This window comes from Paroedura picta, chromosome 5 (assembly GCF_049243985.1).
Source record: "Paroedura picta isolate Pp20150507F chromosome 5, Ppicta_v3.0, whole genome shotgun sequence".
Classification (NCBI taxonomy): Eukaryota; Metazoa; Chordata; class Lepidosauria; order Squamata; family Gekkonidae; genus Paroedura; species Paroedura picta.
Window position 1 is genome coordinate 15528662 of NC_135373.1, and position 14013 is coordinate 15542674.

Genomic DNA, 14013 nt, shown 5'->3' on the forward strand with positions numbered 1-14013 from the left:
TTTGCTTGAGCTTCCTCCCCAGATCTTGATAGTCTTTTTTAATAGGAGCGATGGTATTCAGGGACATGTCATTCGTTCCCACATGGACCATCACAAATGGGTAGTGATCCGTAGATTTGAGGAGTTTGGGCAGCCTTTCTGAAACATCTTTAATTTTCGCCCCTGGCAAGCAACACACCTCTCGGGTTAGGGGGTCGGGCCCAGCCACATGGCGATCCATTCCTCTTAGCAGGGAGTCTCCAATTACCAGTACTCTCCTCTTTTTTTTCTTCTCAACTCCATTTCCTTCTGTCCCCGTGGCCTCTTCCCTTTGTCTTGGACTTTGTTTTGGGACCTCTTCCCTTGTTGACCCTTGCACCTCCTCTGCAAGGGCCTGAAATCTATTCTGGAGCTCCAAAGGCCCCGAGAACTGTCTCGCCCTTCGCCGTTCAGTCTTTTTCCGAACTGCCTGCAGAGGCTCCCTATTGTGGTCAATCTCCTTATCCTCTTCAGGACTGGTTGTATTCTCTTTATTCCAAGTTGCAGAGCTCTGGACTATGAACTCCTCCCCTTTCTTACTTTGGGTCAGAGTAAAAATTCTGTTTTCTAATCCCCTAATCTTTTCCTCCAAAAGTCTTACATTCCTCCAAAAGTCTTACAAAAGTCTTACAGTGAAGGAAGATGCGCTTCCTTCACTGTAGGTTCTAGACCCCTGCAACTTTTGAAGGACTCCCTTTAATTGAAGGATTTGTTTGTGAGCTGGAAACCTATTACAACTGAGTAGCATGGTGTTTAGGGTGTAAAATTATTTACTGCCACTGCTTTAGATATTGCTAGCCAACATTGGAAGCAATTTTATGATACTGTTGTGCATTTCTGCTTTTATAAACTAACTAGTAATTAAACCCGCTGTCGTTTTAATACAGCGGGCACTAGGGTGTCAAAGGCTTTTGTGTGGGGGGGGTGGCATCGCAGCCTGGGTGCAGGTGGGTGCGGACCGTAAGCCGTGGGGGGGGCGAGATCGTCCCGCTTCGACTTGCGGCTCCTGGAGGTTTTTGGGGGGTGCGGGCCCTCCCGGAGGCGTCCCAGGAGCGTGTTCGGCGGCGGCAGATCGGTGAAGGGGTGGATGTCCATGCCGCAGAGGCTCCGGCGTTGCGGCCAGGGCCTGTCCTGGCGGCAGCGGCTCGCGGCAGAGGCGGTGGCTGGGCCGTTGCAGCAGCCGGCGCCATTGGGGCCGGGCGTCCGTGGTAGGGGCGGAGGTGTGCGGAAGCACCAGGAGGTGTGTTGAAGGCGGGAGCGGCGGTGGCGCGGCTGGCAGAGGGGCCAGTGCTGCGGGGGAAGGCGGCAGCGGGTCGGCCACTGTCGCTGCAGCAGCAGGAGGCCGAGGCGCGGCTGCAGGCGGGAGTGAGGTGCATGGGGCGTTGTCGAGGCATGCCGGGGGCATGTTGGGGTGGCAGCGGCTTGTCAGGCGCGGGCGGGCAGGCAGTAAGGGTCCTTCTCGGTCAGAGAGGCAGGGAGAAAATGGCTGCGGGCGTCCGGACGCGGGCGATATGGGGGGGCGGGGAGGGAGGCGCAAGGGTCAGTCCGGCGGCAAGGGACAAATCGTGAGCCACTCTGCGTGCGGCTCGCTTTTGGTCCCTTGCCGCTGGACTGACAATCGGAGGGGCCAATTGGCAGGCGCTTTGCGCCTGCCGATTGAGCCCCCCCCCATTGTCAGTCATGAGGAAGGGGCCTATCGGCACCCTTCCTCATCACGGACAGGGCCCTACTTAGGTGCCCTTATCCGATTATTTAATCCGCTCCGCAGGAGCGGTTTAAAGATAATTTGATGTCAGCTAAGTTGAGACATTTTGCAAAATCCACAAAATCAAAATGTTTAACTCAACTTACCTCTCATTTGAGGGGAAAATATACATGGCTTATTTATTTATTTATTTATTTATTTATTTATTTATTTATTTATTTATTTATTTAAATGTATATCCCGCCCCTCCCGAGAAGTTGGCTTAGGGTGACTCACTGAATAAAATGGGCCCATTGCCCCTGTCACAATAAAATGGTAAAATCAAAACACAATCCCCCCAATATTAAGAATAAAACAATCTAACAACAACAAGATGGTGGTCAAAATCCAATATACTTTCCAATAACTCCCCCCTCCACACTGTCCATCTTTAGCCAACAGGTGGCCCACAATGTTATAGCAGGCTGTCAGGTGTACTTGCTAGGGTTGTGTGTGGCGGTGTCTGAATTGGCCGTTCCAGGCCAACGCAGCCAGTGCCACACTGCAGGAGGGAGGAGGTGTGGGCCCCGGTGCATAACTTGGCGCACGCACACATGTGGTGGGTTCTCCATAATTGGAAAATTTTAAACAGAGGCTGGGTAGCCATCTGACAGAGAGGCTGATTCAGTGAAGGTTCAAGGGGGTGGCAGGTGACAGTGGATGAGCGCTAGGGTTGAGTGTCCTGCGTGGTGCAGGGGGTTGGACTAGATGACCCATGAGGTCCCTTCCAACTCTATGATTCTTCATTTTTTCTTCTTTAAAATATCCCTGCAGGGACCTCTAATTCAGCAAGAGAAAATGAAAAGCAGAATGTTCTAATGACGAAAACTTGGTTGCTTCAGAGTTGATTAAGATAGGCAAAAGGACTCGCTGGCTTTCTTAAAGAAGTAGAGATAGCAGCTCTCGCTCTCCTCCCTCCCGTTACATCACCCCCGCACGGCAAGGTCTCCCTTGGCTGGGAGGCAGATGTGGCGTGTGACCAACCAGTGGCCGGGCCTCCTCCTCCTCCTCCTGGGATGGCCAGCGTGTCTCCCACTATCACATCCCCCTCTACCCAAGGTTAGGGGGATGGCAGACCCCTCCCCTCCCCAAGGCCTGTACCCACCAGCTCTCTTCCCCAATACGGAGGCAGCTGAAGAATGGGTTTCCCCCACCCCAACTCCTCATGCGCCCTCTATCCGTCCTCCCCAGTCCTCTGATTCTGCAAATAAGAATGCAGACCCTCCTCCTCCGGGTGTCTACCCCCACCCCCAAACCCAACATGGCTCCTCCTTTAAGTGCAGCCTCTTGGTTAGCAGTCCTGCCCCTGGAAGAACACAGGCTTCACCCCAGAAGCCTTGGGAAATCTGATGAAGCAACCCTGTCTCCTGGCAAGGGTTGAGGGCGGAGCCTGGGCTGTGGGCTGTGGGCTGTGGCAGGACCTCAGTAGGGTATAAAGATGTCATGTTCAGAAATGTTCTCCAGGGGAGCTGAGTGTTCTGTCCTGGGTAGCAGGTCTGGTTCCAGGGCAGCCACCTCCAACGCTGGAAACAGCTGCCGCCTGGGCCTGCTCTAGCAAAGACAGGATCTAAGCAGGTGGACTGATTGCTGCTGCAAGACAAAGCAGGCAAAGAGATGGCTTCCCCTGGCTTTTTCTCCCTGGAGCTGCTGCTGAACTCCATCGGGCTCCTGAGTGTTGTCTGGCTGGGCCTGAAGGCTGCCTGGGGTTTAGCCAGGGCCCTGAGGATCCACGTCTTGTCTTGGGTGTGGAAAGGGGTCGACCTGGCTTCGTATGGGCCCTGGGCAGGTGAGTTCCATGTCTCTGCTGTCGTTTCGGCTTCCACTCTTTATGCCAGCCTTTTTGGACCTCTTGACCATGGAGGAGCCCCTGAAATAGGTCTTCAGGCTTCAAGGACCTCTGGAAGTGTTGTCAGCTGGTCACAGCGCCCTGCCACACACCCCAGAAGTGTCAATCACCCACACCCTGCCTCCCCCCACCTTGGTGTTAACAGTCCACTAGAGGGTGCTCCTGCCAAACAGTTGATCCCAAAAGTTGGACCATTTCCACAGGAGGAATCTGCCCCTGGACTACGGTGGCTCCACCTTGGCCAGGAGCTAAGAAGGGAGGCTGGACCCCCATCCCATTTTTGCACCCACCGGCCTACTCACCAAGCCCTCCAGGTGGAGGTGAGCAGTTCCCTAGCTTGTGGCTAAGTCCATTCAGTCGGGTGCGGGGGAGGCTGTGGACCCCTCTCTGGAGCGCCTGTGGACCCCCATGGGTCTGCAAACCCCTGGTTGGGAACCCCTGCTTGATGCAATGACTTCATATTGTGGGGGCAGGGGGCATGGAGACCCATAGCACTTAATCCCTTGGTAGTTTACAGAAACAGAGCCTCTTGTGGCGCAGAGTGGTAAGGCAGCCGTCTGACAGCTTTGCCCATGAGGCTGGGAGTTCAATCCCAGCAGCCGGCTCAAGGTTGACTCAGCCTTCCATCCTTCCGAGGTCGGTAAAATGAGTACCCAGCTTGCTGGGGGGTAAACGGTAAATGACTGGGGAAGGCACTGGCAAACCACCCCGTATTGAGTCTGCCATGAAAACGCTGGAGGGCGTCACCCCAAGGGTCAGACATGACTCGGTGCTTGCACAGGGGATACCTTTACCTTTACCTAGTTTACAGAAACAGATCGCTGCCGGTGGAAAAGCTGTCAAGGGATAGCTGACTTTTGGCGGTCCTGTAGAGTTTGTTTATTATGTATTTATTTATTATATCTTTAGCCCATCATCTTGGGGCAGCATACTACCTTATGAAATACAACCAGTCAAAATACATAAATACATTAAAATCGCTAAAATTGCTAAAAATACACTAAAATGGCTAACATTAGATATCTGCAGAGTCTTTACAAGGCAAGAGATGTTTGGCAGGGGGCTTGCTGCTGCCCGCCTCTGCATCCGGACTCTGACAGATCTCCCCCCCAAAGGTTAATCCTGTTTTGCTTCTAAGATCTGATGAGATGGCTCATTGGTGCCAGGATCTGATGAAAGGAAGTTGGACTCTTGAAAGCTTATAGTCTGACAAACATGTGGGTTTCTAAAGTTTCAAATCTAGCTGCCTGACTGCAGACCTGTTACAGCAAGATACTTTCATACTCCAACAGTCTCAAATTGATTAATCACTGCCATATGGACAGTAGACATGGGGGGGGGGGGCTGTTCCAAGATACTAATAACGCAACTCTTGGAAACTCTGCTTACACGATTAGCATACTTAAATGAATTTTGGTTCTTTAGACTGGTGGTCCCCAACCACCGGGCCGTGGCCCGGTGCCGGGCTGCTAAGGCCCTGGCACTGGGCCGCGGCTCCCTCTCCCTGCCCCCCCAGGCCGCAAGCTACTTTTTGCGGGAGGAGGGGGGAGAGGGAAGTGCAGCCGCATGCGCAAATGCACATGTGCGGCCGTGCATGCATGGTCGCCGTATCGCCCTCCACACCCACCGGTCCTTAGCCTAAAAAAGGTTGCAGACCACTGCTTTAGACTATGAGCCCTTCCCAGAACTACAGGTGGAACAGAGCCAGCTTGGTGTAGTGGCTGAGAGGAGCACCCTCTCACCTGGAGAGACGAGTTTGATTTCCCCACTCCTCCACATGCAGCCAGCTGCATGATCTTGGGCTAGTCACAGTCCTGTTAGAACTGTTCTCACAGAGCGTTCTGTCTGAGCTCTTAGCCCCACCTCCCTCACAGGGTGTCCATTTTGGGGAGAGGAACAGAAGTTGACCGGAAGCTGCTTTGAGACTTCTTCGGGTAGTGAAAAGCGAAGTATAAAAACAAATCTTCCACATAATATTCTTGTTGACAAGTTGGTAAAATGTAATATGGATCCTAATTCTGTTAGAATTATATAATTATATATAGAATTATAGAATTATATATAGAATTATATATAGAATTATAGAAGAACTATACAAGAGCGAGCTTAACATCCCTGATGACCACAATGGGGTAGTTACTGACCTGGAGCCAGACATCCTGGAATGTGAAGTCAAATGGGCCTTAGGAAGTCTGAGCAACAATAAAGCTAGTGGTAGTGACAGCATTCCAGTTGAACTATTCAAAATCTTAAAGGACGATGCAGTAAAAGTGCTACACTCAATATGCCAGCAAATTTGGAAAACTCAACAATGGCCACAGGATTGGAAAAGGTCAGTTTACATTCCAATCCCAAAGAAGGGCAATGCCAAAGAATGTTCAAACTACCGCACCATCGCACTAATTTCTCATGCTAGCAAAGTTATGCTCAAAATCCTACAAGCTAGGCTCCAGCAATATGTGGACCGAGAACTTCCAGAAGTACAGGCAGGATTTCGAAGAGGCAGAGGAACTAGAGATCAAATTGCCAACATACGCTGGATCATGGAGAAAGCTAGGGAGTACCAGAAGAACGTCTACTTCTGCTTCATTGACTATGCTAAAGCCTTTGATTGTGTGGAGCACAACAAATTGTGGCAAGTTCTTAAAGAGATGGGAATACCAGAGCATCTTATTTGTCTCTTGAGAAATTTATATGCAGGTCAAGAAGCAACAGTGAGAACTGAACATGGAATCACTGACTGGTTCAAAATTGAGAAAGGAGTTCGGCAAGGCTGTATACTGTCGCCTTGCCTATTTAACTTGTATGCAGAGTACATCATGAGAAATGCGGGATTAGAGGAGTCACAAATTGGGATCAAGATTGCAGGGAGAAATATCAACAACCTCAGATATGCAGATGATACCACTCTAATGGCAGAAAGTGAAGAGGAACTAAAGAGCCTGTTGATGCGGGTGAAGGAGGAGAGTGCCAAAGTTGGCTTGAAACTCAACATCAAGAAAACAAAGATCATGGCATCCGGCCCTCTCAATTCCTGGCAAATAGAAGGGGAAGAAATGGAGATAGTGACAGATTTTATTTTCCTGGGCTCCAAGATCACTGCAGATGGGGACTGCAGCAAAGAAATTAAAAGACGCTTGCTCCTGGGGAGGAAAGCTATGGCAAATCTAGACAGCATCCTAAAAAGCAGAGACATCACCCTGCCAACAAAAGTGCGTTTAGTCAAGGCTATGGTCTTCCCAGTTGCAATGTATGGCTGCGAAAGTTGGACCATAAGGAAGGCCGAGCGTCAAAGAATTGAGGCTTTTGAACTCTGGTGCTGGAGAAGACTCTTGCGAGTCCCTTGGACTGCAAGGCGAACAAACCAGTCAGTCCTAGAGGAGATCAGCCCTGACTGCTCTTTAGAAGGCCAGATCCTGAAGATGAAACTCAAATATTTTGGCCACCTCATGAGAAGGAAGGACTCCCTGGAGAAGAGCCTAATGCTGGGAGAGATCGAGGGCAAAAGAAGAAGGGGACGACAGAGAATGAGGTGGATGGATGGAGTCACTGAAGCAGTAGGTGCAAACTTAAATGGACTCCGGGGAATGGTAGAGGACAGGAAGGCCTGGAGGATCATTGTCCATGGGGTCGCGATGGGTCGGACACGACTTCGCACATAACAACAACAACAACAACAAATTCTGTTAGGTGGATCGATAACAGGTTGATAGATTGTACTCAGAGGGTACTTGTTAATGGTTCAGCATCCTCTTGGAGTTCCCCAGTGATCTGTCCTGGGCCCTGTGTTGTTCAACATATTTATAAATGATTTGGATGAAGGATTAGAGGGGATACTTATTAAATTTGCAGATGATACTAAACTGGGAGGGGTAGCAAACACAACGGAAGACAGCAACATAATACAGGATAATCTTAATAGGCTCGAGAAGTGGGCTAAACTGAATAAAATACAATTCAATAGGGACAAATGTAGATTTCTGCATTTAGGTAGGAAAAACCTAAACCCCTGGTTGAGAACTGAATATAAGATGGGGGAGGCTTGTCTTGGCAGTAGCATGTGCGAAAAGGATCAAGGAGTCTTAGAAGACCATGCATTGAACATGAGTCAGCAGCGTGACTCAGTGGCTAAAAAGCAAATGGGATTTTGGGCTGCATCAAACGGAGTATCGTGTCCAGATCACAGGAGGTGATGGTACCGCTTTACTCTGCTCTGGTTCGGCCTCACTTGGAGTGCTGTGCTCAGTTTTGGGCACCCCAGTTGAAGAGGGATGTTGACAAACTGGAGCATGTCCAGAGGAGGGCAACAAAGATGGTGAGGGGTTTGGAGACCAAGACGTATGAAAAAAGGTTGTAGGAGCTTGGTCTGTTTAGCCTGGAAAGGTGACGACTGAGAGGGGATCTGATAACCATCTTCACGTATGTAAAAGGCTGCCGCGGACCGCTGTTACTGAGTGGCGGGAGAGGGCGGCCCAGGGCCCCGTGCACGTACGGCAGCCCCTGTGCAAACGCGCATGTGCGGACTCGCCACGCGCGCACGTTTGCATCCGGCGGGGGCGCAAACGCACGCGGCAGTCCGCGCATGCGTGTTTGCTCCGACGGCATGCCGGCGGCCGAGGCTCCCTCTCCCCACCCCTCCAGGCCGCCAGGAAAAGCAGCCAATTAGTTTGCGGCCTGGCGAGCTTCTCTTCCCCCCCCCCTCCCGAAGGAAGAAGCTTGCTGGGCTGCAAGCTAATTGGCCACTTCGGCGGCCGATTTGCTAGCGGCCTGGCGAGCTTCTCGCTGCAGGGGGGGGCAGGAAGAGGGAGCCACGGCCTGGGGTTTGGGGACCACTGATATAGAGGATGGAGCAGAGATATTCTCTCTTGCCCCAGAGGGACAGATCACAACCAATGGGATGAAATTAATTCAACAGAAATTCTGTCTAAACCTCTGGAAGAAGTTCCTGACAGTTAGAGCGGTTTCTCAGTGGAACAGGATTCCTCGGGAGGTGGTGGGTTCTCCATCTTTGGAAATCTTTAAGCAGAGGCTGGATAGCCATCTGACGGAGAGGCTGATTCTGTGAAGGGGTGGCAGGTTACAGTAAATGAGGCGATAGGGTTGGGAATATGCTGCCTTGTGAGGGGGTTGGACTAGATGACCCATGAGGTCCCCTCCAACTCTATTATTCTGTGATTCTATGATTCTCACACAAGCAAATGCCTCTCTTAAGACAGTGCTTGTTACCTCAAAGCATCGAACATGTGCTCCTTCAGAACTACTGTGCTAGATGTCATTATGTGCTGAGTCACCCAAATCATCCTTGACATTTTTGTGTGGTGGTGTATGTGTGACAGAGTTTCACTTCTTCCAGTGTTTAAAAATTGGAGTACTTGAATAGCAGCCAGATCCATTAGGGCTGAAACTCACCCTCTTCCCATCACCCTCTTTCTCCAAACATTTCCAGAACCATGATGTACTATGATGCTCCTGATTCGGCGTCTTCAGATCTCCTTGCGAAGTAACTGTGGATGCTCTGGGACAGTGGTCCCCAACCCCCGGTCCGGAGACCGGTATGGGTCCGTAGATCAGTTGGTACCGGGCCGTGGCTCCTCCTTGTCCTCCTCCCCGGCTGCTGCCTCGGGGGCTGCCCTGCCGTTCTGCCGCTGGCTCACCTTTGGTGCTCTCCAGCGGCCGCCATGGCTGGGGCTCCCCCTCGGCAGGGCACTGCGCAGGTGGAGCAGGGGCTAAGGTGGCAGTGCCCATCGGCAAAGGACTACCCCCCCCCCCGGGCCTCAGTAAAATTGTCAAGCATTGACCGGTCCCCAGTGATAAAAAGGTTGGGGACCACTGCTCTGGGATACAATTTGCTGGGTATTTCTGGAACATGTCTACAATGCACCTCTGTGCTGCCTATGCCATTTGCACTTTCATAGAACCCTAGAGTGGGAAGGGGCCATACAGGCCATCTAGTCCAACCCCCTGCTCAGTGCTGGATCAGCCTAAAGCATCCCTGATATCTGCCAGGCCATTGCTTAAAGACCTCTCACCACCTTTTTAGGCAGCTGACTCCGCTCTGACTATGAACATCTTATCCTGATATCTGGCTGGTACTGTTCTACTCGTAATTTAAACCCATTACTGGGAGTCCTCTCCTCTGTTGCCAACAGGAACCTTTCCTTGCACTCAGCCAAGTGACAACCTTTCAAATAATTAAAGAGAGCAATCCTGTCCCCTAGAATCATAGAATCATAGAGTTGGAAGGGGCCATACAGGCGCAGGATCAGCCCTAAGCATCCTAAAGCATCAACTTCCTCTCAACTTCGTCTTCTCCAGGCTGAACATTCCCAAGTCCCTCAGACTTTCCTCACAGGGCTTGGTCCCCAGGCTCCGGATCATTCTTGTTGCTCTCTTCTGCACCCTCTCAATTTTGTCCACGTCCATTTTGAAGAGAGGCCTCCAGAACTGCACGCAGGACTCCATATAGGGTCTGACAGAGCGACCAGGACATCTGGTGATTTAGATTTGATGCCTCTGTTGATACAGCCCCAAGACTGTATTCACCTTCGTTACCACCGCATCATACTGTTTGCTCATATTTAGCTTACAGTCCACAAGTACCCAAGGATCTCATTTGCACACACTGCTACACAGAAATATCTCTCATCCAGTCTGCATGCTTCTCATTTCGGTGACCCAGATGTGTAACTCTGCATATCTTATGGAATTGCATCTTGTTCTCATTTGCCCAGCATGTTCAGATCTCATTCATCTCTATATCTCCGGGGATGTTTGCTACTCCTCCCAATCAAGTGTACCTCCACGCCCTTATCCAGATCATTGATTAAAATGTTGAAAAGTACCAGGCCCAGCACCAAGCCCTGTGTCACCCACTGCTCCCCTCCCTCCATTCTGATGAAACACCAATGACAACTACTAGCCACCGAACCCTCTGAAAATCCAGTCTGCAGTCCTCTGGTTGACCTACCAGAACATCAGGGGAAACCTTGTCAGAAGCCTTACTGAAGTCCAGGGTTTAGTATCACGGGGCTTTTTACCCACTCCCAGTTTAAATAAATCCCTCCTTACACTGAATTTGATTTCCATTTTGATTTTGGGGACTTTACATTTTTCCTCTGCTACATGCATCATTGATCCAGAGTGACCCTCCCTTCCCCCCACGATATCCAGAAGTGGATATAAGCCTCAATAGTTGAAAAATTGGCATCAGTAAGTGTGCAGATTACTACTTTTTGTGAATTAACTTCCATCTCCATGCCTCGTAGGAAAGCAGTCTTCCCTGATTGGCCCTGATTGGTCAAAGACTTCCTGGTTCCTGGTTGCAAGGCTTGTCTTAAAGTGACTGCTCTCAAGAAGCCCTAACTTCTCTCAGCAGAGATTTGCCTCTTGGATTTATTTCCCCTCCTCTGCTGTCTCCAGTCCTCCCCCCGCCCCAAACACTTGTTCAAGGAAATAAAGAAAGAGACTCCTGCTCTGAGCTTCCCCAATCAAGTACAGAACACTTTTGTTTCAATTGGGGGGAGAGGAAGATTCCAAATCAATTGGAATTGGAATTAAGCAGGATCCAAAACGGAAAAAAGTAAGTGCAGAATCAGCCCTAGTAAACAACATCAACTGAATTTTCACAGTCTAATGAACCTGTCATTCGATCAAAGAAGGAAACCAGGTTGGTCTGGCAGGACATGTTGGAGGACATGTTGGAAGTTCTGACTTCCTCGGATCAACAAATTGTCCTTCCTGATTGTTGTTTGCCAAGCAGCTGACAATTCTCTGAGGAGAGAGTGCTAGGCTGCCGGTTTGTGGCAAGCCTCAGGAATGACAAGGCTCAAACCTTCCTGTAATCCCATGGGTATTATCCTGACCTCCCGTGTTCCCTGTTTCCCCCTGATCTATTTTTTTAGTGCTACATTTGCGTCTTCCTGTGCGGTGGCCGTTTTAACCCTACACTCATCCACTGAAGCAATATGTGTTCGTTCTGTAAATTGTGTGTGCAAACTTCCACAAGTTCCATCTCAAGGTGACCTCCCCACCCCCCCAGTCCACCTTTCTGCCCAGGATGCTTTCTCAAGCTTAGCAGGGCTGGATGGTACTGAGTGGTGTGAATTACAGAACCCATCCAGTCCATGACTGTGGCCAAAGAACCTCCTGCATACTATTCATTTATTCCCCCTTGGGTGCTTCTTCCTGCACAGTTAATATTAATTAACTCCCAGCTCTTTGGGTTTCTGAGGTCTAATGAGGATACCAAGACCTTATACAACCACCGTGACAGCAACGATCTGAAAACAAGAGGCGATGCCAAGGAGAACGGACTGATTAGACAAACTTGGAGAACTATCCAAAATGGCAAAGCTGACCAGCCTAATTAATAATAGACCCACAGAAGATTTTCAAGAGCTATAGGATTTTTATACAGATTATATAGACAGACAGGAAACTAATGTATTTGTTGGATAATTGAGGGAATAATCACATATGGTGTCAGTCTTTGATGCATTTTCCTTATTTTTCTTTTATCTTTCTTGCAAAAAAACAATAAAAGCTGGCAAAGAAGGAGAAAGGATTCAGAGACGTAAAAAGAGTCCATTCCCTAGGTCAGTGGTTCTTAACCTTCCTCGTGCTGCAACCCTTTAATAGAGTTCCTCATGTTGTGGTGACCCCCAACCATAAAATGATGCAAGGGTTCTTTCACAGAAATTAAACTGAAACTGAACAATGGCATGAAGATCCATTGTTTATGATGGTATATAAATTGTTTTTTTTCTGGGATTTTTCAGTTCAGTTCTGCCTCTTGTCCCACCATGCCAATCTTGCTCTATCTTGATCTACCACGCAAGGCTGTTATGCGGATGAAATGGAAAAGGAGCGATTTCGGCCCCTTTGGAGAGAAGGGCCCTGTATGAAAAGGGTATAAAAGGGGTCCTGACCCACAAGTCGAGAACCACTGCCCTAGACAGTTTGAGATTTCTGCCAGATTTTATGACATGGTCTTGATTCCCCTCCGCCCCCCCCCCCTTCTCACAGTCTGCACCTTTGCTTTCTTTGCAGTGGTGACCGGAGCCACAGCAGGTATTGGGAAGGCCTATGCCCATGAGGTAAGTCCAGACGTTCTTGCCGAGGACTGTCCTCCAGTCACGAGAGACCCTCACCCTATCCTTCCCTGTATTTTGGATCCCCCACAAGGGCCCATGACTGGCGGGAGGGCACCTCCTGGCTCCGCATTTACATAGACTTTTTCTGTGGAGGAGCCCCTGCAATAATTTTTCAGGCTTCGAGGAGCCCTGGAAGTGACGTCAGTCTCCCTGCCACACCTCCAGAAGTGCCATGTCACCGGATGTGACATCCCCACCTGCATTAGTGGGCAGGCTCGAGGAGGACTGGGGCGGGGAGAGACGGGAGGTGGTCTGAGGAGGAGGAAGGTGTGCAGGCTCCGTCCCATCCCAGGCGCAGAGACCACGAGGACTCCTTCACGCTTGGGCGGGGGAGGAGCAGTGGAAGCGACCGAGAGTCCTGAAAGGACTCCATCCACCAGGCGCACTCTTTGGAAAAGGCTCTTGCCAAGCGTGTGTGAGGAAGAGCGGAGGAGGAGAAGGGGGGCCTCCAAGTCACCTGCTGCGGCCTTGTTTGCGATCCTGTGATGAATTCAATGAAAAGGAACTACACCGTTGATTTTCCAGTGTTACAGATAAGAGAAAAATGAAATAAGCAGGCCTAAATGAAAAGTGAGTGATTTTACACGTCACATTTCTTACACCGTTTTGAGACTCCTTCAGGTACTGAAAAGCAAGGCATAAAACCCAACTCTTCTTCTTCTTTAATTACTTGAAGCATTTCCGCACATCTTTAAAAATAGCATTACGTCAGCTGAGTGGTGGAATGCTAAATCAAATCGCACCTACCGGCCCCTCCTCACCTTTTTTGCTGTCTTGCTCTTGTCTGCCACCATTTCACGCTTCTCCACCTCCGTAAGTGTTGCTTGAAATGGTGAAAGAGAGCAATGTGATTTATACGTGACCCTCTTCTACCTGCCAATCAAGCCAGGCTGCCAATCCTCTTTACCCATGTTTTAAAGGGCCTGCGATGCCTGTTATTTCTTTTTAAAATCAGTACTTCTTCATTGAAACGTATATGCATCTAATTAATCACAGATGCATAGTGCTTCTTTATTTCAACTCCTTATGGATTTAAGAGTCTTGCTTCTTTTAAAAATAAATCTCATTCCTGATTGGGCGGGGGAGCTTAGAGAGGCATGCTTTGTGCTACAACTTTGGGGAAAATTTGTTTGTGCCTTTGCCTGCATGAATGAATGCCTATTTGTTGCTCCAGTCAGTTTACTTAAAAAAACTCCCATCCCCAGGAGAAGGGAGAGGGAGGCAGGTGCGAGGGCATGACATTGGAAGCGGAG

The 14013-nt window shown here is 49.8% G+C and overlaps 1 protein-coding gene across 1 annotated transcript in view; it reads left to right on the plus strand.

Annotated features, from left to right (window-relative positions):
* The first annotated feature begins 3170 nt into the window (after positions 1-3170).
* Positions 3171-14013, plus strand: part of LOC143837124 (very-long-chain 3-oxoacyl-CoA reductase-like) — a 45093-nt gene continuing 34250 nt past the window's right edge. Inside the window, exons 1-2 of the mRNA XM_077336636.1 lie at positions 3171-3548; positions 12657-12703. Coding sequence (XP_077192751.1) covers positions 3377-3548; positions 12657-12703 — 219 coding nt within the window. The 5' untranslated portion in view covers positions 3171-3376. The remainder of the gene's footprint in view (positions 3549-12656; positions 12704-14013) is intronic.